Source organism: Periplaneta americana, chromosome 16 (genome assembly GCF_040183065.1).
Source record: "Periplaneta americana isolate PAMFEO1 chromosome 16, P.americana_PAMFEO1_priV1, whole genome shotgun sequence".
Classification (NCBI taxonomy): domain Eukaryota; kingdom Metazoa; phylum Arthropoda; class Insecta; order Blattodea; family Blattidae; genus Periplaneta; species Periplaneta americana.
The window spans coordinates 164,989,958-165,014,768 of record NC_091132.1 but is presented as its reverse complement, the minus strand read 5'-3'; the positions used below and the strand labels follow the sequence as shown (position 1 = coordinate 165,014,768).

The 24,811-nt window shown below is 35.3% G+C and overlaps 2 protein-coding genes across 3 annotated transcripts in view; both read right to left on the bottom strand.

The window, feature by feature from the left end:
* On the bottom strand, positions 1-9,555 carry LOC138691427 (uncharacterized). Its single transcript, XM_069813353.1, has 4 exons — positions 9,537-9,555; positions 7,661-7,815; positions 5,085-5,167; positions 1-771 (listed from the first exon to the last, which is right to left on the bottom strand). The coding sequence occupies exons 1-4, from the start codon at positions 9,553-9,555 to the stop codon at positions 447-449; spliced, it is 582 nt and encodes a 193-aa protein (XP_069669454.1). The 3' UTR covers positions 1-446.
* A 925-nt stretch (positions 9,556-10,480) lies between these two features.
* LOC138691764 (zinc finger protein 737-like) overlaps positions 10,481-24,811 on the bottom strand; it is a 29,547-nt gene continuing 15,216 nt past the window's right edge. The window contains exon 5 of one of the 2 annotated variants that reach the window (XM_069814118.1): positions 10,481-10,704. In XM_069814118.1, coding sequence (XP_069670219.1) covers positions 10,671-10,704 — 34 coding nt within the window. In that variant the 3' untranslated portion in view covers positions 10,481-10,670. Of the gene's footprint in view, positions 10,705-11,562; positions 18,289-24,811 lie in introns of those variants that run through there. The other variant, XM_069814117.1, reaches the window with a different exon arrangement.

Sequence of the window (24,811 nt, the reverse complement as noted above, 5' to 3'; positions counted from 1 at the left end):
TACATAATAAACTGTTTTTTATTCATAATTCAGCATAGTACCTAATGTAATTTACTTAAAAAGACTTTGTTATTGTTCAGTACTGAATTTACGTACTACACTACTGTAAAAGAAAAAAAACTAACCGGGTAACACAGAAGGCCGGTTAATCGATACTCTACTGTAACATGTTTTTATGTAGGCAATATAAAAGTTAATCATATTCCTCCCCAGGTGAATTCCGTGAAGTTGAAGGAATACTCTTATTATACATATGTTGTTTCAACATCCTAATATTATTATAACCTATTTCGTAGATTACACAGCATACATTTTTATTTTTCAGATATAATTGTATTCTTTGTAGGTAACTTACCCTAGCACTTACAATGGCAGGCGACAGACTTATTCATTTACTGCACTTAGGAAATCGGAGAGATTTTAATTTCCACCTGTGATTACAAGCATTAGCGCCATCTCATAGAGAACATTAGGGTTATGGTCTCCATAGACTTACAAGTAGCCTGTAGCTCCAGGACTGTCAGTTCAGAATGGCAGATCGAAACTGAAGTAGGCCACACAATATTCAGGCCGTTCTGGAAATACATCTCAGTTGACGATTTCGAGAAACAAGGTTCAGATGCTTTGATTTCAAGTTGCTTCTCATCTTCATGAATCCCCACAGGTTTTTCCGAGGAACCTGAACTATTTAAAATCTGACACACAATCGTCTTCTCTACATGTACAATACCGACGGATTCTGATGATTTCCTCTTTGTGGGCATTCCAATCCTAGGCAGAAAATATTCTATCAGTCTTTAAAATATTTACAACAATTATATATATATATATATATTTTAATTATTAAATACCCAAATGAGATGAAACCCACTTGACCATGATGTTCATCTGCGTTGGAGATAGATCGTCGTGAATTATCATTTTAGTTATAGGAGACAATGGACGCTTTTGAAATTAACATTATACTATAATATACAGCCAAAAACAAATTATAAAATATAAAACAAAACACATCTCATACATAATTTATGTAGGAAAGAGAGAATAAAATATTAAAGATTGGGAAATAGACTACGTTATCTACGAAGGACAGAAAGTGATTGTAATTGAGGGGTTTGCTGGAAGAAAGGCGGATAGACCTCTACGCCCTTCTTCGGGAAAACGGTTTAAATTGTAGTGAATAATTCGCTAATTATAGTAGCGAAATTTTGTTCTGATTGTACTGTACATACCTGCAGGACAGGGCTGCGTGCGTGCGCGATTTAGTCAGTCAGTCTACAAGTAGAGCTAGTGCTGTGCGTTACCGCATAATGTACTGTGTGTGTTTTCTCTTTGTAGAGACTAAGAAAATATATACAGGGTGTTTAAAAATACGGGGCATAATTTCAGGTATGTATTTCCCACATGTAGACAATCAAAATAGTTCATTACAACATGTGTCCGGAAATGCTTCATTTCCGAGTTATGGCCTTCACAACATTGAAATTCACCGGAACGTTTTTCTTTTAGCAAGTCGTTGTCATTACAGAAGATGTTCAAAATGTCCACCTCCTGCTTGAATACAGGCCTCACATCGATGTCTCATTGACCTGCGAACACGATCCCAAACCCCAGGAGTATTGCGTATGTCCTCAGAACATGCCACAATTCGATTCCGAAGGTATTCCAAATCAGGCACCGGAGACGAATAAACCAATGATTTTAAATGGCCCCACAAGTATAAATCGAGAGGGTTCAGATCAGGTGAGCGTGGAGGCCAAGCAATTGGTCCACCTCTATCTATCCATCGATCAGGAAACCTTCGATCCAAGTACCGGCGAGCCGTACGACTGAAGTGTGCAGGAGCGCCATCATGCAAGAAGTGAATGTGTTGACGATTGATCAGTGGAGTGTCTTCTAAAACATGAGGTATGGTTCCGGTGAATTTCAATGTTGTGAAGGCCATAACTCGGAAATAAAGCATTTCCGGACACATGTTGTAATGAACTATTTTGATTGTCTACATGTGGGAAATACATACCTGAAATTATGCCCCGTATTTTTTAAACACCCTGTATAGTTCAAATTATTCACTCCAGTTGTTTCGTTTGACAGGTTTTATGTTCATTATTGTCCTTGCTTTAAGAGTAAACAAATTTATGAAACTCGTAGATTCAGACGGAAATGTTATGTTATATAAAGAGATTTGTTACAATATTCAAATTTTTGGGCTTATTGTTATCAGGATTATACAAACAGTAAATTTTATTTATTTATGTTCACACAAAATGGAGATTTTCTTTTTCTGTTAGCCTATATTCAGAGATTTTGCTTTGCGTACTTAATGTCTACTCAGTATATCTGAAATAATGTGAATTACTTTAGAAGTAGATAATAAATGTCATAAAATATATCTTTGTTTCAATTCCGTGTGAAATTTAAATCTGAAATCTACATTAAATCCCCTAAGCAAATCATTATATGGAACAAGGGCGTATAGACCGAAGTTTTATATGGTACAAATATAAGGAAATTTAATAATATAAATTGCTTAAGTGCTACAAAACATTTATATTCACTAGGATTTTAAATTTAATTTATAATTTTGTTCACTATCCGTATAACATTTTATTCAGGTGCGTTTTAAAATCTGAGATTGCCTGTATCACATTTCACCATATCGACGTATACACCCATATTCCGGCAAACCCCTCAATTGTAGTTATTGGAAAGGGTATAATAAACGGCTTGAAATTTTCAATACTATTTTCGTTTAGGCACGAAAATAGCTTTCAAGATAATTTAAGGGGAACGTAGACAGATTATGTTGTACTGTTTGTTCATTTACACCACATTTTCAATTGACAATTTGTGCATTATGGATACTGTGCAAACATTGTTGAATTTTTTTTCGGTGGACGACTCAAAGGGAAGCACCGCAGCCTTAAGCTGAGGGTAGGCACTCGCTGACCAGAAACAATTTTTTCGTGCGTTCGGATATTAGTTTCCTAATTGATCATCAAATTGTTGTTATTTGCCGTTAATACATATTATATCGTTGTAGGTTTTGAACAGTTTTATAAGTAATATAAACTATGAGCAACCTACCTGGTTGTTTCACTATTTTCGTATGTTCTTTTTGCATATTACAATGCTATGACCACAGGACTTCACACTGTCTTTTCTGCTATTTAAAATTCAGCACACCTCAACGCCAACTTATCTGTTATCTCATCTTGTGAATTTATGTTCCAACCATACCCTAAATACTCGATCTCAGATCACCGGCACTTTTAGTTTACCTCATCATAACACTTCCTGTTACCCTTCATCATTTACCGTTGCAAATTCTCGTCATTGCAACTGCCTACTCCATTCCTTAAGGAAGTGGTTCTCACTTTTGGGTGAGATATTAAGCAACCCCTCCATTACCATACCACTAATTAACCCCATTCGAAAAATACAAATGCCTGTAAGATCGTGAATATGGATAATTTTACTCAAAATCAGTAGATACCACCCAACTACTTATCTTTCATCGATACCTGCAAAACTAGAAATTGCAATATGCAAAGCTATTTTTTTGCCTTATTTACAGCTACTGTTGTTAATCTTTGATAGTTAGAATTCTCACACAGAAATTTGTTGCTTTGGAAACCATTCTTCATAACATAAAACTATACTGAAATAGACCCATTACAGTGCACTTATTGTTACTTAGTTAGAAGTCCTAATAGCCTTAGCTCTGCCAGATTAAATAAATTACTATTAAAGTGCAGTTTTGCGAAAGCTTTGGAATAATATTACTCTGAATTTTCAATGCAAAATACATTGTACTTGCAATTTTAAAAATGTTGTACAATTCACGTTTGTGAAGTGGATTGCACAATCTCTGAAATTGAAAAACTCGCTGTAATCGTTTTTCAAACTTTTGTTCGATTTTGTGAAAAGCACTTCCCAACCTTGTCTCATAATATATTAGACCGACTTCAATTCGTTTTGGCTTCTTTCTGATCAGTTTCTTCAAACACTTGAAATAGTAGTTTGGGAAACCAAGATTTTAACATAACAGCCAGAGATAAAATGGACGGATTTATAAGGAAATTGTTCTTCTGGTAGACTTAATTTAAAATATTGGTACCAGTGATGTGCATTTCAATAATTGACCTTCTAATATCAATAATGAATATTATGCAGTAATTATAACTATTGTTTTCTGGTGTTGAGGTGTCGCGAGAGAAAAAATCACATCAGTCAGCATGTTAATGGCTCCGATGATAAAGCGAAAGCTGCCCAGACTAATACCACTAATAACTACTGCAGAACTAGACAAATACATAATAATTACTGATATAATTAAACACAATTATTTTAGATTTTAATAAAACCATAAACCAACCAAAATAATTTTTCTGTTCTTGTAACTATAATTAATACATCGCAATGCCTAATATTAATTATTAAAGTTGTTGTTGCATTTTCAGTAGGTAGATACACATTTTAGGTGTAAAAAACTCTATTCTGAGTTGTGTTAATTTGTATTTTAGGTGCCCAAATTTGCAATTTTAGTGCCGAAAAGTGTATATTTAGTGCCTAATTCACAATTTGTAGAACCTATTTTAGGTGCCGAAAAGCATATATTTAGTGCCTAATTGACAATGTGTAGAGCCTATTTTAGGTGCCTAAAAGTGTATTTTTAACGATCTAAGAATCTGAGGAGCAGTTTGCAGAAAAACATTTGGAATGGCCTCAAAATGGAAGTTCATTATTTCCTTGGGAATTAGAAAGTGAAGTATAAAGAAACTGTAGAAATTATGTTGGGGAGTTTCACGACTCTGGCCTGCAATACGAGTGTAAAGGTCCACTTCTAGCATGACCATCGACATTATTTTCTTCAAAATCTAGGTGCTTTTAGTGAAGAACATGAAGAAAAGTTTTAACAGTATATTAAGGAAACCAGTGGAAGTGGAATGTCATTGTGATGACTGATTATTGCTGGATGATTCAGACAGACAGTTCTTCTGAAGCTGCTTCTGGACAGTCAAGAGAAATGAAACTTCAAACACAATGAACTCTCTACGTGAAGAGTCGCACATCACACTCACCTTTCGGTAGAAACCTCGTTGCCCTCTGCCGCTACTTCCACCCTTGCCTCCTCATTCACTGTGTCCAAGTTACTCTGCTCTTCCTAAAAATACGGAACAAATAAAACAGAAGCACATCGATTTCAGATTCCACAGGACTGCATTTAAATCGTATTAGGTGCAGTAGAATTTTTAGTTAATAGGAGACAATTCGTGGGTTAGATTTTTCGTGGGATTCTTTTCCTTATAGAGCAGCTTTTTCAACCTTTTTCAACATGTGACACACTAAAAGTGTAATTTCAAATCCTGTGGCAGACTCATAATCTAAAAATTTAAAGGTCATATTGAATGTCAGATAAGTGTTGTAAAATTATCAAACAAAACACTGATTTATTTGATAATCATAATCTAAAGCTGTTGTTCCCAAGCAGGAGGGGAATTTGGGGGATTTAGGAGGGAAATGTATATGAATTAACATAAATGCATAAATAATCTGCACAACTGCGCTATGACCTTAAATTGGGAAAGATATAAGAAACAATTTAGTGCATTTATTGATACTTATTATGAAAAAAGAGCTGAAGGAAAAACAGGTGGCTATTTTATTGCACTTTGTAGGAGAAGAACTTCAAGATATTTCTGATTCATTCAAACTTAGTGACGAGGAGATCAAAAAAACAATGTTTAGTTCTAAAACGATTTGAAGACTCTTTTTTTTTTTTTTTTTGCCAGTGACAAAATGTTACATATCGTCGATGCGCCTCCAAAATTCTCTGTGCACATTTAAAGAGATTTTGCAGGAGAAAGAAAAATGCATTATCATTTTTAATACCCTCGATTTTCATAGCTACTTTCGATATAATTTCATCATTTTTCAGTGCTTAGGTTTTCCTTTCCTATGAATATAACACCTATATCTCACACAAGAAAATGGTTAGAAATTTTGTTCAAACATTTAGTCAAGTTTCCCGAGTTTTGTAACTAAGTTGGAATCCGCCCACAATCAATTCAAGAAAATTCAAAAGTTCTATTTCTATTTCTAATAATTTCAAGACTTGCCGCATGAAGTTCTCAACTTTACGTTTCTCTACCTATATTAAAATTGACTGCACTTCACTGACAGCAAAAAAGTAAGTAAAATGTAGAATACCTTGATGTATGCCGTATCTATCCAGATGAATCAGAACATTTTTCAAAATTTGGAAACTCTTCTGGAATCCACTCAAAGTACAGTAAGTCCCTTAATTTATCGTAAAGTTACGGCATATCTTTTCTCCACGGACAACATAATGTTCTGCAAAGAACATATTGCAAATAAAATTTTTTTGAATAATGTGTGAAAAAGAAATAGAGACAGGTGATACTATTTCTGCATACGTCTAAAGGAAAATCTAAAATCATTTCGAACGGCAAAAGGCATCGAGAATTTTAGACAAAGACATACAGAAAACAAAAGGAAATAAAGTCAAGTACAACACATTATCAAAATAATACACTGTGGGAATGTGTAGCTATGGCAACCATTACAAGTGAGTATATCGAGCAATTTCGTTTTCAAATTTAAAACAAAAACGAGATAACAATGCAACAAGACATACATAATAATGAATACAGATGTATGTATGTATGTATTTATTTATTAACACTACAATTGGGTATACACCCGGTGGCAGTGATATATAATATACAATTATACCATTACAATAATACAATAATAAAGCAATAAAAATATAAAATAAAATAAACATAATTTTATTTCTATCTATAAATGGATGCAATAAACCTACGACTATAAATAAAAACTATTCTATAATAATGCCTACACTAAGCAAAAGTAAACCTAACTTATAAGTACTTCTATTTCATCCAACTATTACCAATTTAAGTAATTACATATCACCTTAATTAATTACATTTCAACTTAATTACATGTCATCTTTATTAATTACATATCACATTAATTTTGAATTAATTACATATCAACTTAATTAATTACACGAGAAAACTTACATAATTACACTGCACCTACAATTAAATTTTCAGTCCAATCTTCTCAACGTGTCCTTAAATGTATTGCTTTTGAGAGGACCACCCTGAAAGACTGCCGCAGGCAAGCTGTTCCAGTCTACTATTGTGTGGTTAACAAAGAAAAATTTTGCCACGTCCGTTCTTTGTTTTCTGCATTTGAACTTCCGAATATGATCAGCCCTGCCTAAGTATGATGGCGTTGCTAATCTAGCATAGATGTCGGTCCATGCTTTGTATCCCACTTGTAACTTAAACAATGCCGTGAGTCCGGTTTTTCGTCGCCTTGATTTGAGAAATTTCCACCCTAAGTCTTTTACTATCTCTTCACCATGTCCCTTCCCCATTTTGACATATTTTGCTGCCCTGCGTTCAACCTTTTCTATTGAATCGTGAACATTTTCTACTGAATCTGATTCAATTCTGAATGAGATTTTTCTGCCGCTGTCACACACTGCAAGGCACTCCAAGTACTGTTGTAAAGAGGCAATGTCCATTACAGTGAAAATACAAGATAAACAGTGGGAGAAAAAGAAGAACAACAAACAGTGCATTTTTTGTGCTGTACTCACCTCCGGTTCACGTTTCTCTACAGGGAATGAAATTGGCACTGGATGTTCCTCAAATTTTATCTGAGATGTGAGATCTTGGCTATGGTCCTCATATTCCTCCTTTATACCAGTCACATGATGATCCGAAAAATTCCGTTCCTGCAGTACAGACACATCTTAAATGAGCAATTTATTACAGTGTTAGAAGACAACTTCTAACTTCACTAGTTGTTCTCTATGTGTCCGTATGCCACAGTCTGATCACAACTCACAGCATGTGCTTTACATTATGATGAGTAAGGCCAGGAATCATATGCAAATGCATATTTTCATGCAAAAACATTTGTTATATAAGTTATTAACGTCTGTGATGATGAATATGTGAAGTTAACTGGCTATAGTTTTTTAATATTCCGGCCATTACAGCACATAATATACTGTTGTGCATTATATTGAGCATATATTGAACATTTTGTTAGATTAACAACAATATTTGCGTAGTTTTGTAAAAAAAAACAATAAAAAACTATATTGTTCTGTAGTCATCACATATTTTTTGGTTGACTGTACTCAATGCTTAGAAATTCCTGGCGTATGAAGGGAACTGTGGAAAAACCACCACTGCCTGCTTTTCTTCCATTGATCTGCTGCACAAAAAGAAACATTACATCACTGAGTACTATTGTCTCTCTTCTTTCTTTATTAAATAAATGAAATTAAATTATACTTATATATGATTTATTTTTGACACTACTTTTTTCGCTATATTCTAAAACAGCATTTGTCAATATGGCTGCAATTCATTTCTAAAATATGCCAGTCACGACAAATTAGTAAAATTGTGTTATGCAACAGAAATTACTAAGACCTGTCGTTTGTCATCCATATACTGGTAAATTGTCACTTGTGACTAGTAACTTTTATACAACAGGTCCCTGATAGGAGGTTGATTACAAGTTGGACATCTGCCATAGCACTGGAGGTGAACATATCAAAATTGTTTCACTGTAACATAAAATGCAAGTTTCTGTATCGGACATCAGCGTTTTCATTAATTTATTGTTCCTCTGAAATTCGTGTTCTTTTATTTTGATACACAGTAGGTATGAGAATGTTAACGAACATAGGAAAAATTACAATTTTTATTTTCGTTATAAATTTAGTCCAGGCTAAACCTGAACATATACACATTGACATTTCGCAGCACGCGCTACGAGCGTACTAAGCTAGCCCCGGCTATCCACTGGTTACTAGTACAGAATTCAAATCATATCCTATCGCTAACACTGGTTTATCAATACGAAAAACGCTGATAATCCACCGAAAACCCGCGCTAAAAATGTCTATGAATATAGAACATGTAGTTTTGCATAAAAGTTCTGTTTTTTTTTATTTTGTTTTAATTATCCTGCGTTTTCAAACAAAAATTACATCATATTACAAAGTTAATGTTCTTCTTACAAACACAATGTAAGCAATTAATGTAGCTATTACCTATAATACCAACAAAATAAAACCATTCTCTTTGTTGATAATGTATTCACTATGGTATACCTTAGAAAACACACAATAATAAAATTTTGTGTGTATATTTTCTTAAACTTTTATCAAATTATAGCTTTGTAAAATGGAAACACTATTTCTTTCATCTAAAACACATTTCGTTCCCAATTTAGAGTCAACAACTGATGTTAGGTGGGTAAAAGAAATGTCATATTTTGAATTGTTACACTGACAGTGATATTTACTGCTTCAAAGAATTTTTTTTTTTAACATTTCTTAGTTATCTAACAGCTTTACAATGTATGGTAACAGAAATACAATTCACGGCAGGCCTAATGGAATATCATTGATGCTTTCTTTTTTTCACCAGTAATGTACAGTAACCCCTTCTTACCCGAGGAATCTGTAGCCATGACTTCAGTTATCTGGAGTTAACCTCTGCGTTAATTTTCTTATGTACTTCAGCTTAATGAAGAGTTTTACAGGAAAAGTATTATTTAATAGGAACATGTACGTATTATGAAATATTCTGAGCATTCTATTAAGGTCGCTGTTTTAGGTAGTGTAATATATGAAAATGTTCAAAAGTAAGCTATTTAAGTAATGGCGCTAATATCTTTATGTAGAGCTACAAATAAAACAAAATTACTTATGTGAAACAGTAAAAGTATTTAGAATTTTAGAAAAAGACACAGAGACAGCAAAAAGAAGTCGTGTCCTTAAGCCAACATACCACCAAACAAACTGCGGGAATGTGGAGCATTAAGGGGAAGTTAGCAAGCAATTTTGTTTGGAAATTAAAAACATAAAGTGAGATAATAGTTCAACATTAGACTTCTCTGCAACAAAACTTAACCTGTAATAGTAAATAGTGAAGATACCACAGTCTAGTATATAAGTCACGAAGCTCAATACGTAGTAAATATGCATCCATAGATAGTTGCTAACCATCAGGATCGCTAATATCACCTAATTACAGACAATGCGAAATAGTACCATCACAGTCTATTGTTTCTAGCACCCTCACAACTCAAGCTTCGTGACTCTATATACTAGACTGTGATAAAATGTTTTGTATACAGTATTACTTAATAAATCTTGTCTTTCACACAAAAGTCGTTTTTATTATATATAATCCCTGTTAAAATACATTACTTGTTAAAAAGGCATATGTCCAGCTAATATTAGTGCCCCTACTAAGGGCATGATTGATTATATTTCCAAATACACTTCTCACGAATGTGAGTTAAGTATACTGCAACTTCTCAATTTCAATTATTCAGAATATTAATAACCTTAAATGAATAAGCATGAAATAGTTATTTGTTTCTCCTGTAAAATTTGTCTTTCTGGACTTCGGCTCTTTTAACATTTGATGTATAGTGGTAATGCTTTTAGTTGTTACAATTTTAATTTAGTGAAATAAGAATACTTACTGCAGTTACAATGCGTACATTCCTCTTGTACACAATATAGAAAACAATCATTTTCTTCTACATTGCATGGGTGACCATGAAGAAATCACTTCTCATAGCAGTACTGTACTTGGTCGTTGTTTCATTCTAGATAAAGCGAGAATTAAATACTTTAAGAGGGAAGAAACAATTACCACACGAGTCTGTAACTATATGTATTCTTACCTATAATACGCTATATACAAACATTCATATATAGAAGATGCACACAGTACAGCAGAATTCAACGACTTGTATTATGAATAAAGTTACTAGGCTGACCTCTGATAGTGATAACAATGTTATAGTAATTGCTGTACAAAGAAGACGAGTCTTGTTGCTTTTTATAGACGAAGTGTGGGTTTCAAAATACGAGAGATTCATTAACATTGTATTAGTATGAAAAGAGTATAACTTAGCCACTGCCCACTAGAAATAAAAGATGAAACGGAACATATATGCTGATACTGAACCTGACCGATGGTCTCTCCATACTTACATCTGTTGGAAGCCTTACCTCCATTGTGTGAGCGTTACCACATGATTATAGCCTATAGCTAATAAGTCAAACTGAACTCCATCTCATCACATCCATTACAACTAGAAGAACTATGACAGAAAGGTAGCGTTTGCTGCTTTAGAAGTGTTCGAATTGGTCTTTACACCACTGAGTTTAACATATGTATGCAGTAGCAAAGTATTTATTTTGTACAAATGAGGAGTTAATAGCAATCTATAGCCCTCTGCTCCTTTCTATATCTTAAATGCCTTATAAAAGGACTGGTTGATATGAAGATTTGTTACGGTATCTTATTGACTGATAATAATGGAAATAATGAGATACACACATAGCAATGAAAGTTAGTTAATTTTAAACAATCATTGTTAGGACCGTGATGTCATTGACGGTTTTTTTAAGCTAATCCAAATGAAATCGCAATTTTTGTAAGAAATTTTATGGAAGTCAAATGATATAATATATCAATACAAATTTACATTATTTTAGGGGGCTAGGCCCACCAAGTCCCAAAGTATTACTTAATCAAGAAAACTTCCATACATCATATATCACAACATATATAAAAAACTATACATGACAGAAAAAAAAGAGTGTGGTTTTCATAAAATTTCTTTAGGGAATGGGGACTACATTACATTAATCAAACATAACCATCGTACAGATTACAGAAACATTCGAGACGTCAACAATAAAGTCCGGCCATCTATTTTGCATAACAAAAAATAATGCAGGATTACACAAGAAATAAAGTGTGTAATATTTACTTCTTTCAAAACTTCAAGTAATTTACAGTACGGAAACAGTTTACAATAAAGATATAAAAAAAATATATCAACATTTATTAATAATTAACAATTTTACGAGTCAGTGTAAGTAAACGAAACAACCGTTATTTAAATAGGCAATGGGCCAAGTAACACGGGACGTGGGATTATTTCCGAATTGTATCAAAAGACATGGCTAGGAACATCAATGTTTTCAGATATAATAAAGTGCTATTAGGAAGCAATGCTTTCAGTTTTAACACCAGTGAGTGTCTGTACTATTTACAGTATCTTATTCACTTTCACGATTATTCTAACCATTACAACTTATTTTGTACCGGTATCGTGATTTTGTAATTTTTTTTTTTCAGTACGTTATTTTACGACGCTTTATCAACAGCTTTGATTATTTAGCGTCTGAATGAGATGAAGGTGATAATGCCGGTGGAATGAGTCAGGAGTCCAGCACAGAAAGTTACCCAGCATTTGCTCCTATTGGGTTGAGGGAAAACACCGGAAAAACCTCAACCAGGTAACTTTCCCCTACAGGGAATCGAACCCTGGCCACCTGGTTTCGCGGCAGACGTGCTGACCGTTAATTAACAGGTGTGGACGATTTCCTTACAACACCAATCATAGTGTACATAAGCAATAAAAAAAAAGACAAAGGAAAAGATTTTATGACGTATGCCGGGAAAAAGAAACGTGGTTCAATGAAAAAATACACAAAATATTAATTTCGTTCAGATTTCGAATAACACATGCTAGTAAATAAGATACAATACCATAGTGATTTCATGTAATACAGGATATTTTTCATATAAGAAATTTACCAAATCGTTAGTGACATTAAACATAAGTAATCAAAATGTATAAAAAAAATAGGATGTTACTGTTCTTATAGTTCTACCTCACAGCTATGGGATTTACTGATGAAGATGACCAAAAATATCTGGTTTCGCAATAAAAGTAATGATTAATTAACAAAAAACTGACGATCCTAATGTTGGAAGTATCTGATTCATGTCAGTTCTAAAACTGTAAAACTCCTTCTCAAGACATTCTTGCAACAAATGAACTTCAGATCTCGAAAGCTCAGTGTTTCAGACTAACAAAGGATAAATCCGTAGAAATGATTTTCACAACCATCGACGATTTTGAATATTGGACAAGGAGTGCTGTTTTCTTGAAGAAAGTGAACTTGAACGATATTTCCTCCTGCAGCGTTTAGTGGCATCAACAGACTTCGAGCTGGAAAGAAGTGGGCTTGCGATATATGATGAATTACCCGAGTCATTATTTCAAATATGGCAAAATAATGCTGCATTCATGAAAGCTTTACTTCTAATAAGTTATACTATTAATAACTGTAATCCAGTCACAGTTGAGCACTGGCCGCAGTGATCTGCATTGATGTTCATTGCTCTGCATTAATTTGGCTTCAATTCACAAAAATTATCGTCGTTAATTTAGAAAAGAAACGAATGATAATAGAATACTGCTACAAAAATCGTGCATTTGGCTATTACTCACAAATAATTGATGAAACTGCAATTAATCTTGTCTCAATTCATCCCGCTCTGTATACGAGTAAATAAATTAGACAGCCTGCGTGGAGTTGTTCACGCTTTCTTATATAGCTCACATCGAGAAACACTTCCCATAGTAATCACAATTCAAAGATACGTCGATTTTGTGCAGGTGTTGATGACTCTTTACGTTACCCATCGCCGAGAAAGACCAGAATAATTACATCAGAAAGGTTACTCATGTGTGCAGAGGTTTGTTTTTCAGGCCACTCGATTGAAAGAAACACTTCATGTATGACAGTTTTCTCGCTTCTGTAACCAGATTTCAAAGGTGAGAAACTCACCTCTGAGCACGAGTTCGTGCCCTCTGACGCCATTCGAATGCGAGAAACAAATCCAACAGACTTCGGATTTTCCCATGTGTGAAGGATTCAGGCATTTTAGGGATCTGGCATCTGAGATCATTTGCCACATACACAGCAATTCAAATGGTTTCGCGGCCGTGTCCGGTTCTTCATGTCTTTCTAGGCTACTCGATTTTGAGAAACATAAATATCACCGCATTTGAAACGTTTCCCACGAATTTGCACGAGATTATGCCTTCTAAGACTACTCGAAAGCAACAAACACATGCCATAAAAATGGCATTTGAATGTTTTCTCACCTTTGTTCACGAGTTTATGCCTTCTAAGACTACTCGACACCGAGAAACACTTACCATAAATATCACATTTGAAAGTTTTGTCGCCTTTGTGAAGATGTTCATGTCGTCTTAGATGACTTGACTGAGAAAAACACTTGCCACAAACATCACATTTGAAAGTTTTCTTGCCTTTGTGAAGATGTTCATGGCGTCTTAGATGACTCGACTCGACTGCGAGAAACATTTGTCACAAACGTCACATGTTAAGCTTTCTCGCCTTTGTGAAGATGTTCATGGCGTCTTAGATGACTCGACTGCGAGAAACATTTGTCACAAACGTCACATGTTAAGCTTTCTCGCCTTTGTGAAGATGTTCATGGCGTCTTAGATGACTCGACTGCGAGAAACATTTGTCACAAACGTCACATGTTAAGCTTTCTCGCCTTTGTGGAGATGTTCATGGCGTCTTAGATGACTCGACTGCGAAAAACAATTGCCACAAACATCACATTTAAGAGTTTTCTCGCATTTGTGAAGAAAAAAAATGTTATGTTTTATTTAACGACGCTCGCAACTGCAGAGGTTATATCAGCGTCGCCGGATGTGCCGGAATTTTGTCCCGCAGGAGTTCTTTTACATGCCAGTAAATCTACTGACATGAGCCTGTCACATTTAAGCACACTTAAATGCCATCGACCTGGCCCGGGATCGAACCCGCAACCTTGGGCATAGAAGGCCAGCGCTATACCAACTTGCCAACCAGGGCGACCTTTGTGAAGATGTTCATGACTTCTTAGATGACTCGATTGCGAAAACATTTGCCACAAACATCACAAATGAACGTTTCCTCGCCTTTGTGAAGATGTTCATGGCGTCTTAGATGACTCGACTGCGAAAAACACTTGCCACATACATGCCATTTGAAAGTTTTCTCGCCTTTGTGAAGATGTTCATGGAGTTTTAGATGAATCGACTGCGAAAAACACTTGCCACAAACATCACATTTCAAAGTTTTCTCGCCTTTGTGAAGAATGCTATGATTTATTTAACGACGCTCGCAACTGCAGAGGTTGTATCAGCGTCGCCGGATTTGCCGAAATTTTGTCCCGCAGGAGTTCTTTTACATGCCAGTAAATCTACTAACATGAGCCTGTCGCATTTAAGCACACTTAAATGCCATCGACCTGGCCCGGGATCGAACCGCAACCTTGGGCATAGAAGACCAGCGCTATACCAACTCGCCAACCACGTCGACGCCTTTGTGAAGATGTTCATGGCTTCTTAGATGACTCGACTGCGAAAACACTTGCCACAAACATCACATTTGAAGTTTTCTCGCCTTTGTGAAGATGTTCATGGCGTCTTAGGTGACCCGACTGCGAAAAACACATGCCACATACATCACATTTGAAAGTTTTCTTGCTTTTGTGAAGATGTTCATGGAGTCTTAGATGAATCGACTGCGAAAAACACTTGCCACATACGCCACATTTGAAAGTTTTCTCGCCTTTGTGAATGTGTTCATGGCGTCTTAGGTGACCCGACTGCGAAAAACACATGCCACATACATGACATTTGAAAGTTTTCTTGCCTTTGTGAAGATGTTCATGGAGTCTTAGATGAATCGACTGCGAAAAACACTTGCCACATACATCACATTTGAAAGATTTCTCGCCTTTGTGAACATGTTCATGGCGTCTTAGGTGACTCGACTGCGAAAAACACTTGCCACATACATCACATTTGAAAGTTTTCTCGCCTTTGGGAACATGTTCATGCCGTCTTAGGTGACTCGAAAGCGAAAAACACTTAGCACATACATCATATTAGAAAGTTTACTTGCCTTTGTGAAGAGTTCATGGAGTCTTAGATGAATCGACTGCGAAAAACATTTCCCACATACATCACATTTGAAAGCTTTCTCGCCTTAGTGAAGATGTTCATGGCGTCTTAGATAACTCGACTGCGAAACACACTTGCGACAAACATTCCATTAGAATCGTTTGTCACAATGGTGCATGAGTTTATGCCTTCTAAGACTCCTTGACACCGAGAAACACTTGCCACAGACATCACATTTGAAAGATTTCTCGCCTTTGTGAAGATGTTCATGGCTTCTTAGATGACTCGACTGCGAAAACACTTGCCACAAACATCACATTTGAAGTTTTCTCGCCTTTGTGAAGATGTTCATGGCGTCTTAGGTGACCCGACTGCGAAAAACACATGCCACATACATCACATTTGAAAGTTTTCTTGCTTTTGTGAAGATGTTCATGGCGTCTTAGGTGACCCGACTGCGAAAAACACATGCCACATACATCACATTTGAAAGTTTTCTTGCTTTTGTGAAGATGTTCATGGTGTCTTAGGTGACTCGACTGCGAAAAACACTTGCCACATACATCACATTTGAAAGTTTTCTCGCCTTTGAGAATATGTTCATGCCGGCTTAGGTGACTCGACTGCGAAAAACACTTAGCACATACATCTTATTACAAAGTTTTCTTGCCTTTGTGAAGATGTTCATGAAGTCTTAGATGAATCGACTACGAAAAATACTTGCCACATACATCTTATTTGAAAGATTTCTCGCCTTTTTGAAGATGTTCATGGCGTCTTAGGTGACTCGACTGCGAAAAACACTTGCCACATACATCACATTTGAAAGTTTTCTCGCCTTTGTGAATATGTTCATGCCGGCTTAGGTAACTCGACTGCGAAAAACACTTAGCACATACATCATATTAGAAAGTTTTCTTGCCTGTGTGAAGAAGTTCGTGGCTTCTTAGATGACTCGACTGCGAAAAACACTTGCCACAAACACTGCATTAGAATCGTTTCTAACAAAGGTGCAAGAGTTTATGCCTTCTAAGACTCCTTGGCACCGAGAAACACTTGCCACAGACATCACATTTGAAAGATTTCTCGCCTTTGTGAAGATGTTCATGGCATCTTAGATGAGTCGACTGCGAAAAACACCTGCCACAAACATCGCATTTGAATGGTTTCTCACCATTGTGAACGAGTGAATGCCTTCTAAGACTACTCGACACCGAGAAACACTTACCACAAATATCACATTTGAAAGGTTTGTCGCCTTTGTGAAGACGTTCATGGCTTCTTAGATTACCCGACACCAAGAAACACTTGCCACAAATATTGCATTTGAATGGTTTCACACCATTGTGCACGAGTTTATGCCTTCTAAGACTCATCGAAACCGAGAAACACATGCCACAAACATCACATTTGAAAGTTTTCTCGCCTTTGTGAATATATTCATGGCTTCTTAGATTACTCGACTGCGAAAAACACTTGCCACAAACATCGCATTTGAATGGTTTCTCACCATTGTGCACGAGTTTATGCCGCCTAAGAGTACTCGACACCGAGAAACACTTACCACATACATCACATTTGAAAGTTTTCTCGCCTTTGTGAAGACGTTCATGCCTTCTAAGATTACTCGACTGCGAAAAACACTTGCCACAAACATCGCATTTGAATGGTTTCTCACCATTGTGCACGAGTTTATGCCTCATAAGACTACTCGACATCGAGAAACACTTACCACAAACATCACATTTGAAAATTTTCTCACATGTGTGAAAACGTTCATGGCTTTTTAGGTAACGCGACTGCGAAAAACACTTGCCACAGACATTACATCTGAAAGGTTTCTCACAAATATGCAAGCGATCATGTCTTCTAAGACAATTGGATGCCGAGAAACACTTACCAGCAACATCACATTTCAAAGTCTTCTCGCCCGTGTGAACTCGTTCATGGCTTCGTAGATGACTCGACACCGAGAAACATTTGCCACAAACACCACAGTTGAAATTTTTATCGCCTGTGTGCAGCAGTTCATGTCTTCTTAAAGTGCCCGACTGCGAGAAACACTTACCGCAAACATCACATCCGAATGGTTTCTCTCCTGTGTGCCGGAGTTCATGTCTTTTTAAAATACTCGGCTTCGGAAAACTTGTACCACAAATATCGCATTTGTAAGCATTCTTGACTACACGCTCACGTATATGCATCGTCGATTTTGCCGGATTGGAGACACATTCTTTAGACATTTCGAATTGCAAATGCTTCTTATCTTCACGAGTTCGGGTATACTTTCGTGAGGAATCTGGATTCTTGGATATCTCGCACACAGTCTCGTTATCTTCATGTGCAATACCGTCGGATTCTGATGATACAGACACCTTTTTGGCAGCTGGAATCCTGACGAAAATATACTACAAGTAAATAGAATAGTCGCAACACACATACATTAAAGTAATGAACTTCAAATCTAAACGAACCTATTTTACCACTAGAGATACAATGCTATAAAGAAATTATTAATTATGTTGGAAATATCAGAATTGTCTCAACGTTCTAGTATTAACCTATACAACAAATTTTACGTGGAAAACGCTATGGTTGCCAACTCTTGCTTGGTTGCCATTTCTATTGAGAAATCTCTCTATCGAAATTCGCCTGCTACTTAGGGTTACTTTGGACACAATTTAGGCACTCAGGAGCAAAGTGATACGAGTGACATTTAGTAAGTATCGAGATAAATGACTTTGAAGTTGAAAAGGAAATTAAAAAATCTGTTACAGGACTATTTTGCTGTAAATTTACAGTTGTATATGTTGGTACCTATATTTTTTAACTTCTAAATAGAAATTATCTATTCTAAAGAGTTTAAGTAAATTAGGATCCTGAAGACACTTGTATTATTTTTCCACGAAAATATTTTTGTGGAGAAGAAATATAAGTGCAACGGTTTTCAGTATTTGTATATTATTTAAGAGAAGAACAAGAACATTGCTTACTACATTGAAATATTTCTGTCGTAAGAGCATTTCAGCTTTCTGATTATCATATTATAACACAAAATCCGTCTGTATAATAGAAAGAATCATCCAAACAATCTTCTTAATGTATCCAGCCGTTTGATGACAACATAAAGTCCACTATTGTCTATTCAATTTTTGTTTTTCATGAGAAATGAGGGTATTATGAACGGTGGTCATTATAGATGCCTGTTGCTAGTAGCCAGAGTTGGGGTGTAGTCAATATATACTGCAAGGCTGTGTCTTCTGCAACTGATACTGATGATTTTAATTTACTCCTTTTGTGGTTTATGTATGGACAGTATACAAGAATGTGTTCCTGATCTTCATCATGATTATTACACCACAGACAAGTAGGATTATCAGAAAGGTCAAATCGGTATAGGTACAATTGTGTGACAATGTGACCTGTTTGTTAAAAATGTTTGAACATGTCTGTGCAAGTTTTTGTACATTTCCAGGTCACTTGGTTTCTTTTGAACGGACTGTAAAATTTTTCTTGTTTCAGAAGAAAACAAGTTGTTGATCCATAAGTTTATAAAATGAGACTTTACTGAAGCAAAGGCATTGGAATGTTAAAAAAAATGTTATGTTTTATTTAACGACGCTCGCAACTGCAGAGGTTATATTAGCATCACCGGATGTGCCAGAATTTTGTCCCGCAGGAGTTCTTTTACATGCCAGTAAATCTACTGACATGAACATGTCGCATTTAAGCACACTTAAATGCCATCGACCTGGCCCGGGATCGAACCCGCAACCTTGGGCATAGAAGGCCAGCGCTATACCAACTCGCCAACCGGGTCGACAAGGCATTGGATAGAGGTATCACTTGAAGAGGTCTTGGTTGCAAATATGTTGCCTATTTCACAACGTTATTGACTTTCTCGTTTCCAGGTATACCACAATTACTAGGTATCCATTGAAATGTTATTTCTTTATGGAGTTCTTTAGTTTTACTTAGTTCTGAATTGGAATAATTCTATGTGCGTATAGGTTTGGTACATATTTGATTATATTAAATACTAGCTGTACCCGTGCGCTCCGCTGCACTTGTTAGAATTAAATATATACTAATTACATAATTAATATAGGACATCTGATCCAGGGAAAATTCCTGTTTCATAGAAGGATAAATCGTTTAATATGTCACTTAATTTAAATTGTATTTAAATAATTAAAATGCGATCATTTTTGTCCAGAGACCACTCATTTAGTGCTATGATAATTCCTTTCGCATGTTTCTTAATTGTTATTACATGCAAATAATTAAAATATGATCATTTGGTTCAGAGAACATCCGTCTTTGGTGCAATTTGATCCCACCAACATTTTGCTTGAAATGAAACTTATCGGAAATCATTTTTAAAGAAACTTTTGTTATGTAACATTTTTCACAAAAAAAAACAATAATAAGCGAGATATTTCGGTTTATTTAATTCAGGTAGCCTTATAACCCCCCTTTTAAATAAAGTATTTTGAATGCCATATAGCCTAAAATCCAACTTACAACGAACTTAATTTATATCCAATTTTCATCGAAATCCGTTCAGCAATTATCGCGTGAAAAGGTAAAAACATCCAGACAGACAGACAGATATTCAAACAAAAATTTCAAAAACCGATTTCCGGTCTCAGGATGAATAATTACACATGTTAACACCAAATATTTTTGGAAAAGCGAAAATTATCACAAAAATTTCGATTACAGATTCTTTATTAGTATAGAAAGGCCCCGAGGTTCACTCAACCTCCTATAAAATTGAGTACCGGGTCTTTCCCGGGGATAAAAGGCGGTCAGAGCGTGGTGCCGACCACACCACCTCATTCTAGTGCCGAGGTCATGGCATTCTAGTGCCGAGGTCATGGAAAGCATGGGGCTCTACCTCCATGCCCCCCAAGTGCCTTCATGGCATGTTACGGGGATACCTTTACCATTTTTATATATTATATTACATTATACTATACTATATTATATTATATTATATTATTATTAAATTATATTATATTATATTATATCATATCATATCATATCATATAAAAAGTGTGTTGATAACAGATGTACTCCGATAAGTAAGTTTTTAATTTTTTTGTGGGGGCTCTTGAATCTCAGGACGAACAACTTTTACAACAGCGCAACATAATCTGCTTGGCTCATTATCCAATTTTTTGCATTGCATTTATTGCATATGTATTTTATGTATTTTAACACGATTCAATTGAGCATTGTTAAAATTTGAATTATAAAATAATGGAATGCTAAGCTAACGTACTATTACTGCATACTCCATCAATACACTCTTGTTGTTCGTCAATTCTCTGAGATGAAAATGAATGTCTTCATGAACATTATTTTAAGAAATACAGGAAATGAATAGCCTATCAAGTTTTCTGTGCATAAGAAGATATTTTAATCTTACCTGTTCTCGATTCACTCAGAAGTTACTGTAATAACATTATAGCATTGTGTCCATCTAGAGAAACTACACTTTCCATTAGTCAAATAATAATTAATTATACAAATCGGATAATTTGGCTTAAGATATTACTTTATACAAACACAGAAACATTCTCTGGAGGCAATGTTTAATAGCTTTCGATTGTTGTTATCAAGACCCCTTTTAGACCAAGTCATTTGTTTTTATTTAATTGTAGCGCCTTAGATGGCGTTATTTAAATTTTAAAACTCATTTATCTCTTAAATATCAGTACTATCAAAATTTTGCATAGACTGAAACTTACCGGAAGTCATTAAAAAAAAACTTTTGTTATATAACATTTTTTAAGAAAATTAATAATAAGGGAGATATTTCGATTTAATTCAAGCCCTCTTATAACCTCCCTTTTAAATAAAGTATATTGAATGCCATATAGCCTAAAATCTAAGTTACAACGAACATAATTTATATTACAATTCTCATATAAATCGGTTCAGCCATTATCGCGTGAAAAGGTAACAAACATACATCCAGACAGACAGACAGTCAAACAAACAAAGATTTCATAAAAGCGAAAACTGTTTTAGGATGGTTAATTATACATGTTAACACCAATTATTTTTGGAAAATCGAAAATTACCAGAATAATTTTGGCTACAGACTTATTAATAGTATAGATAGCCCTTGGAGTTGGTAAGTATGCAAATAGATTTTTCAGAAATTTGAGTGACACACTGAAGAGCAGCATCAATAGCTATCTGTTCAGTGTCAAGACTGGAGGAGGATGAACATGGTATGAAGTACTTTCTTGATATTTTGGAATATAATATCCTGCTCCTGATGTCCCATCATCAGGATTTAGAGATCCATCTGTATAAATATGAAGATGATCCATATATGTGCTGCAGATTAGTTACATGGCATCTAATTAAGAATGTATGGAGGATCATTTTTCGAATGATTTCCTGGAATTTGTATGCTATGTTAAGGAATTACCCATTTCCATGGAGGAATTTCGTTCACAACTGGAATTTTAACAATGAGTATGTCTGCGATATAGACTGATATTTCTTCTTTGTTTATTTTGTACAAATTACACAGGATATTATCTGAAAGTTTGAATAACATCAGAGATCTGGATGAGGCTTGCAATTTTAAATGTACTTTAGATGCTTTTTAATACATTGTGTCTGAATGGTTGAATATTACATTCAATTTCTAGGGCAACAGTTGATGTGGTTTTTAGTAATCCGAAAGAAGAAGGTTAAAAAAACTTTTTATTTTTAAATTAAATTCATCCTTAGTCGATGTTCATTACGTCACTAGCCTCATCTGAAGAAGTCACACAACTCTCTCTACTGCAACATCTATGTTTCTGTCATGAAGTGCATCTGTAGGACGCCTACCGCGAGTATTCCTTGAACTTTCTCTTCCATGCACTCTCCCACGTCCTGCAGTCCTTATTATAGGGCCATACTCATGCTTCATGTCATCAAATAAAGAGTAGTGTATGGGTGGGATGAATTTCTTTAGCTATTGGAAGTTGCTCCACGTAGCAAAAGCTATCCCTATTGTTTAGTTGGTCCAGCTCAATGTGTGGAGGCCTTCCACAAAGATGTTTCGAATATGAAGAGCTTGCGGGAAAAACGATGAATGTGACATTTCTATTAAGGATTACATAATGATCTAATTGAGTCTATAACTGCAAGATGTAGTACTGTTTCTATAGAAAATAAAGGAAAGAATTACTGTATTCGTGGTGATAATTCTCCTTTTTACCATTATTCATAAGAACAACATTAAATTTCGCAGTAATCCATTGAATTAGATAATGACATCAACCTTAAGAAAACTGTGACATTCATCGTTTTTCCCGCAAACTATTCATATGTAATATATTACCTCTCGCCATTATGGCAAATGAATTAGCCATAAACAGAAGAAACGCAACAACACTATGTAAACAACGCACTTGTATTAGTTTGCCTCTCAGTCAAAAGTCCGTATGCAATGTAATACAAGAGTAAGGCCAACATGGAGCAGCACTAACTGGAGCTGCACTTATATTACTTTTTCTCTGAACAGAAGTGACGTTAAAGATTTAGAATATACACTTATCTCACTTTTAATAAAAATTTCACTTTTATCACTTTGCTTCTGAGTGCCTCAATTATTGTTTTAAAACACTATATTACTTACAAATGGCTTTTAAGGAACCCGAAGGTTCATTGCCGCCCTCACATAAGCCCGCCATCGGTCCCTATCCTGTGCAAGATTAATCCAGTCTCTATCATCATACCCCACCTCCCTCAAATCCATTTTAATATTATCCTCCCATCTACGTCTCGGCCTCCCTAAAGGTCTTTTTCCCTCCGGTCTCCCAACTAACACTCTATATGCATTTCTGGATTCGCCCATACGTGCTACATGCCCTGCCCAACTCAAACGTCTGGATTTAATGTTCCTAATTATGTCAGGTGAAGAATACAATGCGTGCAGTTCTGCGTTGTGTAACTTTCTCCATTCTCCTGTAACTTCATCCTGCTTAGCCCCAAATATTTTCCTAAGAACCTTATTCTCAAACACCCTTAACCTATGTTCCTCTCTCAGAGTGAGAGTCCAAGTTTCACAACCATACAGAAGAACCGGTAATATAACTGTTTTATAAATTCTAACTTTCAGATTTTTGGACAGCAGACTGGATGATAAGAGCTTCTCAACCGAATAATAACACGCATTTCCCATATGTATTCTGCGTTTAATTTCCTCCCGACTGTCATTTATATTTGTTACTGTTGCTCCAAGATATTTGAATTTTTCCACCTCTTCGAAGGAAAAATCTCCAATTTTTATATTTCCATTTTGTACAAAATTCTGGTCACGAGACATAATCATATACTTTGTCTTTTCGGGATTTACTTCCAAACCGATCGCTCTACTTGCTTCATGTAAAATTTCCGTGTTTTCCCTAATCGTTTGTGTATTTTCTCCTAACATATTCACGTCATCCGCATAGACAAGAAGCTGATGTAACCCGTTCAATTCCAAACCCTCTGTGTTACACTATATTACTCTACATATAATTAAACGTAAGAAATAAATGTTTCCATGTCATTAAAAGCAAGTGAAATTATGTTTCATGTTACACTTACATTCTCAATTGAAACGTATGTATGTATGTTATGAGTATTGCCATTAATCGAATAGTATCCTACAAAGAAAAATCATTTACCTGTGCTTTATTGTTTTCGGACATGAATGTGCTAGTTTGTGCAATTGCTTCCCAATTCGGATTTCAATGGTGTATAACTTCTGTTGCGGTTATTCTTATTCTATATAAAACGTTAATATTTAGTTTATTTTCTCACTTTCAAATTAGGTTAATTTTTCTATTGTTGCCATGCAGTAAAATACGTGTAGCTAAAAACCATCAAACTCCGCAATTATTTCCAAAGAATGTATGAC

Coding starts and splice junctions, on each gene's coding strand:
- LOC138691427 (XM_069813353.1), bottom strand. Junction 5,168..7,660: donor TAGAGAAACGTGAACCGGAG/GTGAGTACAGCA, acceptor CCGTATTTTTAG/GAAGAGCAGAGTAACTTGGA. Junction 772..5,084: donor AACGAGGTTTCTACCGAAAG/GTGAGTGTGATG, acceptor TTTTCTGCCTAG/GATTGGAATGCCCACAAAGA.